Source organism: Dipodomys ordii, unplaced genomic scaffold (genome assembly GCF_000151885.1).
Source record: "Dipodomys ordii isolate 6190 unplaced genomic scaffold, Dord_2.0 Scaffold75, whole genome shotgun sequence".
NCBI classification, from domain to species: Eukaryota; Metazoa; Chordata; class Mammalia; order Rodentia; family Heteromyidae; genus Dipodomys; species Dipodomys ordii.
This window is the reverse complement of record NW_012267291.1, coordinates 2,592,172-2,597,731: the sequence shown is the minus strand read 5'-3', so window position 1 is coordinate 2,597,731 and position 5,560 is coordinate 2,592,172. Positions and strand designations below refer to the sequence as shown.

The 5,560-nt window shown below is 54.1% G+C and overlaps 1 protein-coding gene across 1 annotated transcript; it reads left to right on the top strand.

The window, feature by feature from the left end:
- The first annotated feature begins 1,152 nt into the window (after positions 1-1,152).
- Positions 1,153-2,233, top strand: Mc3r (melanocortin 3 receptor). The gene has a single exon (XM_013024332.1). The coding sequence runs from the start codon at positions 1,265-1,267 to the stop codon at positions 2,231-2,233; it is 969 nt and encodes a 322-aa protein (XP_012879786.1). The 5' UTR covers positions 1,153-1,264.
- Positions 2,234-5,560: the final 3,327 nt, after the last annotated feature.

Below are 5,560 nucleotides of genomic sequence, written 5' to 3'. Positions count from 1 at the left end.
CCACACACACGCACGCACGCACACAAGGCTCAGAGGACAACTAGCGTTTCTTAGCAACAAGTTCTTTTTCCATCGAGGCGTGCACATTGTTCTTCGGACAGAGCACGTTACACACTCAAAGGTCTGCGTCCCAGTGGCATTCTTCTAGGCATTGAAAATCAAAACTCACTTCGTTGCATTCTTTGCTCTCTTGAACCCAGCCTACAATATCTACAAACTACCCTCCACGGTAGTCTGGGGGTGGAGGTGGGGACCCATCTCTCTTGCTCACTTACATTCCCTACACCCATCAAGCACCTGACACTAGCAATTTTTTAAGTGATCGCACCAACACACAGACGAATGGACACAAGACACCTATGGCCATTTCCCTGACAGATCGCTGCTGGGCCTCCACCGCAGAGGACCCCTCTGGCCAGCAGAGGGTAGCAGTCTGCTTCCTAATCTCCCTGCAGAACCCCAGGAGCCCAGGACCCGCTGTCAGTCAGACAGGTGCCTGATGCTCAGTGGTCACTTCCTAGCACCGAACATTAAGTAGGAGTTGTTTGCTCTCCCACAACACATAAAACCTGAGCTCCACCCTCCCACCACCCTCCCCCCTTCACTTCTACCTCGTAACTGCAGCAGCCAGTGGCAGATTCCCTGCTCGCAAGTGGGGAAGTGCGAGGAGACCGAGAGGGTCCGAGAGGAGACGGTTGATCAGAAGTCTCTGCTCGCTGCGGCTCCACCTCTGCCGCCGCTCGCTCTGCATGCGCCTCTCACTCTCCTCTCTCCGTGTCTTTCCATCTCATCTGACTCTGTCTGTCTCACTTGTCTCTCTTGCTTTCTGTGTTGGTGTCTCTGTCTCTGTGTCTGTCTGTCTCTCACTGTTTCTCTGTGTCTGTCTCTCTTTCTCACTGTTCCTTTCTGTGTCTGTCTCTGTTTCTGTCTCTCACTATCAGTTTCAATCTCTGTCTCTCTTTCTCTGCCTCTGCCTCTCTGGCTGCCTCTGTTTCTATCTCTGTCTGTCTATCTGTCTCTGTCTGTCTCTGTCTCTGTCTGTCTCTCTCTGTCTGTCTGTCTCTCTCTCTCTCTCTTCTCCTTTTCCTCCCTCCCTCCCTTCCCCCTTTTTCTAGGGGAGACCAAAAGCTAAGCCTAGCCTGAACAAGCATCCACAAAAGGCATCTGGAGGGGGACTGTGTCTTTTTTGCTTCTCTGGCCAGCAGCCCTCGTTCCCTGGGACCCCCAGGGCCTCCCCCAGCCCACGCCCACCCCACAGTGAGCCATGAACGCCTCCTGCCACCCGCCCTCTACCCACCCCACACTGCCCAACAGCTCAGAGCCCCCGGCAGCCCCCGCCTTCAGCAACCAGAGCAGCGGCCGGTTCTGCCAGCAGGTCTTCATCAAGCCCGAGGTCTTCCTGGCTCTGGGCATCGTCAGCCTTCTGGAGAACATCCTGGTGGTCCTGGCGGTGGTGCGGAATGGAAACCTGCACTCACCCATGTACTTCTTCCTCTGCAGCCTGGCGGTGGCCGACATGCTGGTGAGCGTGTCCAATGCGCTGGAGACCATCATGATCGCCATGGTCAACGGCGCCTACCTCACCCTGGAGGACCAGTTCATCCAGCACATGGACAATGTCTTCGACTCCATGATCTGCATCTCCCTGGTGGCCTCCATCTGCAACCTGCTGGCCATCGCCGTGGACAGGTACGTCACCATCTTCTACGCCCTCCGCTACCACAGCATCATGACGGTGAGGAAGGCCCTGGCCTTGATCGCTGCCATCTGGGCCGGCTGCGGCGTCTGTGGCGTGGTGTTCATCGTCTACTCGGACAGCAAGACAGTCATCGTGTGTCTGGTCACCATGTTCTTCGCCATGCTGCTCCTCATGGGCACCCTGTACGTGCACATGTTCCTCTTCGCCCGGCTGCACGTGCAGCGCATCGCCGCCCTGCCCCCCGCCGACGGCGCCCCGCCCCGGCACTCCTGCCTGAAGGGCGCCGTCACCATCACCATCCTGCTGGGCGTCTTCGTCTTCTGCTGGACCCCCTTCTTCCTGCACCTCGTGCTCATCATCACCTGCCCCACCAACCCGCACTGCGTCTGCTACGCCGCCCACTTCAACACCTACCTGGTGCTCATCATGTGCAACTCAGTCATCGACCCCATCATCTACGCCTTCCGGAGCCCCGAGCTGCGCAACACCTTCCGGGAGCTGCTGTGCGGCTGCGGCGGCGTGAGCCTGGGCTAGGGGGGGACCCAGGCGGCCCCCATCCTCCCTCCCCCTCCCTCCCCAGCCTAGCCCAGATGCCCAGAGAGGTGATTGAACCGTGTGTTCACAGCCTTGAAGTGGAGGAATCCTCCAGGATGAAGGAAGGAGGACTCTGTTCATTCATTCATTCATTCATTCCCATGCACCCAGGGTTTGTATGCCTGCCTGTTCACTGCTTCATACCTTTTGTGTTTCCAGCCAATCAGACAGGGGGTGCGGGGGGGGGTTCTCACAAACCTGTAGGGGGGCTCAGAGCTCCCCTCCACCAAAAGACAGCTAATAGCTCCCACCTCCAGCTGTCAGAAGCCAGGAGAGCTCTGCACTGACTCCGCAAGAGACTTGAGTTTGGCCGGAGGACTCTATTAACAACCAAGCAGCTACCCAAAGGCAATGAACTTCGTGAACTTCTTCCTACCCTCACACCACACCGGCCCGCCCTCCCAGAACAACAGCAGCACATGGAGGTAACCCCCTTCCCACTTTGTGGGGGGTGGGGAAGGGGGGAAGAGGAGCCGGGGAATGTGCCAGTTGGCTTTGCGGGTTGACACCTGCTCGCTGCATTTGCCCCATTATGTCTCTGCTCCTTCTAAAACAAGAATGGACCTGGGGTGTGAGCACAGATTGCACAAGGCATCTTCAGACACTGAGATCACCTGAGACACTGGAAGAACTGGGTGGCTTTCTTGGGAGGTGCTTTTATTTATTTTCTAAACAGGAAGATTAGTGTAACGTTATGTAGGTAGAGGAGGAATGCTTCTGGGATCCCTGTCCCTTTGGCTAGGGTGCTGTTGGAGTTGGAGGACCGGGCGTGAACACCCGTGGCTTGTGGGGCAAAGCCGGCCACTCCTGCTAGCACAGGGCGACAGGTCCTCGCTGGCACTGTGGATTTCTGTTTGCAGGTGGCATCTGCCAACCCCTTTTCTTACCTTAGATATTTATCTAAATCTGGGCCCTCCCTCCCTCTCCCCTGCCGCCTGAATTCCTACACTGTGCTGTGTCTTTGGGGTACGATTGTGTTTTCCAGTTCTGGAATGTGGGGGGGGGGAAGAGGGATTGTTTTGTTTTGTTTTGGTATTTTTGTACCTGAAGGTATTCTGTTCATGTAAGTAAAATCATGCTTTACTGGCTTTGGCCATGCTACTTGGAATAACAATAAAGACTTTGTGGCTGCCCTGTGTCACCTTGCCCTGTGTCACCCACACTCACACACACACACACACACACACACACACACACACACACACCTCCCCAGCTAACAGGCATCCTGCGATTCCTGCACCGTGCTGTGGCTACAACCTCTGCCTACAGCTTATGTAAAAGCCCCACAGATCAGAAGCCAGACTTGGGGTAGGGGAGGAAGGAAAGTGGGAGAAAATTAGGGAGTAACAAGCTCAACAAGAAATGTACTCACTACCTTACTTATGCAACTGTAACCCCTCTGTACATCACCTTGACAATGAAATTAAAAATTAAATAAAAAAGAAAAAGAAATAACAAATATGAAATAATGAATCTTAGTAGGTACCTAGTACCAGTTCCTAACTGAACAAACTATGTTTCCAATTGAAAAGAAGGAGAAGCAGCAGCCAGCCTTTCCCTGGTGCGGCGCCTGGTAGCCTAACTACAATCTCCCATTTTGTTTCCAAAAATACTATGCTGGTGTTTCCTGAGCTGTGTCATTCCCCCCATTACTGCGATCAAGATAACAGGCTCATTGGTGGCCACTGGGCAACAGAAGGGAAAACTAACCGCTAGAGGAATGCTGAGGCCTGTTTCTATATCAACAAGACAAAAACAACTTCCTTCTCCTGGTTACTTTCTCCTGTCCGGTCAACAACCCTCTAAGACAGGGCACGCAGGAAGGACTTCTCCCGAGTTTCATGACCACACATCCGGGCACTTTTTGCCCCTCCTGAGGGCCCAACAGGTGTCAGTAATCAACCAGACCCCACGCTCTGGTTTCCAGGGGCACCGCCACACAGGAGGGCCCCCCAAGGGTCCTTCGGGGGCGTGGAATGCGGATTCTGTGTTTCTGCCTCTGAGGAGCACCGGGAATGTGGGAAGTGACTGCGGGGCTGGGTCATGCAGGAACGGGTGGGGGTCTAAAGGGCTTTCACCAGCCTCACCTTCAGAGTCCCCGTGTGGAGTGCTCCTCCAGGACCAGGAGTGCTCCTCCAGGACCAGGAGGGGCGCCAGGCAGGCATTTGCTCCCTGCACCTCGCCCCACCCCCCAGTCAGGTACCACACTGACCCTGTTAGAGCCTCTATGACCTGTCACAGACATTGCGGAGTTTCCACGGGGAAATTCAGCAATTCAGTGGGGAGGTGGAGGTTCAAATCAGTGGCCCGGCCCACCCCACTGCCCAACCCCAGCTCCTCCCACTTCTCAGAGAAGGAGTGCAGGTGGCCGAATGGCCAGGAACTACCTAATAAAAACATGGCAGAAAGCTGCATTAAACCAAGACATGTGGCCAGGCTCTCCACTACAGTTTGGTTCTAGTCACATGGTGGACTAAGAGCCCCGGGTGGGCAGCCCTGCTTCCTAGCGCTCATGGGTTACAGCTAAAAACACAAAACCAACCCCCAGTAGGTCTTTCCAATGCCCCCCCATCACTGTGCTCCACACAGCCCCATGGAACCCCCCTTTGATTGGGGGAGCGTGCTGCACCCTAGCCACAGACATGAGGGGAGCAGAGTAATTCCTGGGTGACAGAGCGGGGTACTGCTTCCCACAGAAGGCAGAGTAGAGAGTGGCTATTCATTTTCCTCCCATTCTCTCTATCATCTAGAACTTTCCAGACGCTTCTACAGGCTCAATTTGCACAATCCCGATTCCTTTGATTCTAAACATTTGCAGATCCTCATTCAGAATTTCCATTTTCCATTGCCCCGAGGAGACTCCGTGCCCACTCATACAAAAGTTTGTAACTGCATGCTCCCCTAAGTTTGGTTTTCGAATCCTCCCTGTGCCCGGCCTCACTGAAGCTGCTAAGTGGTTTGTTTCTCCTCCCTGACTTTGTCCTTGGCTTCCCCAAGACATCTCTCTGCGTTTAGCACTCCTCAGAGCTGCCCAGGGCACACAGGTGGTGTATCAGACACAAACACAGGTTAATAATATCCTAACTCTTAAAATGGTTGTATAAAGAAAACGTTAATCAACCATTATCACTCCCCTCAGGCTCCAACTCTCCAACTCTCTCTCTCTCTCTCTCTCTCTCTCTCTCACACACACACACACACACTGAGTATAAATTGCATTCTTTGTGTGTCCGCAAATGTGCATGTAGAATATGTTTATCACAGCCA

Bases quoted from the DNA above. Each gene is read 5' to 3' on its own strand.
- Mc3r (XM_013024332.1), top strand. From the start codon at position 1,265: ATGAACGCCTCCTGCCACCCGCCCTCTACCCACCCCACACTGCCCAAC.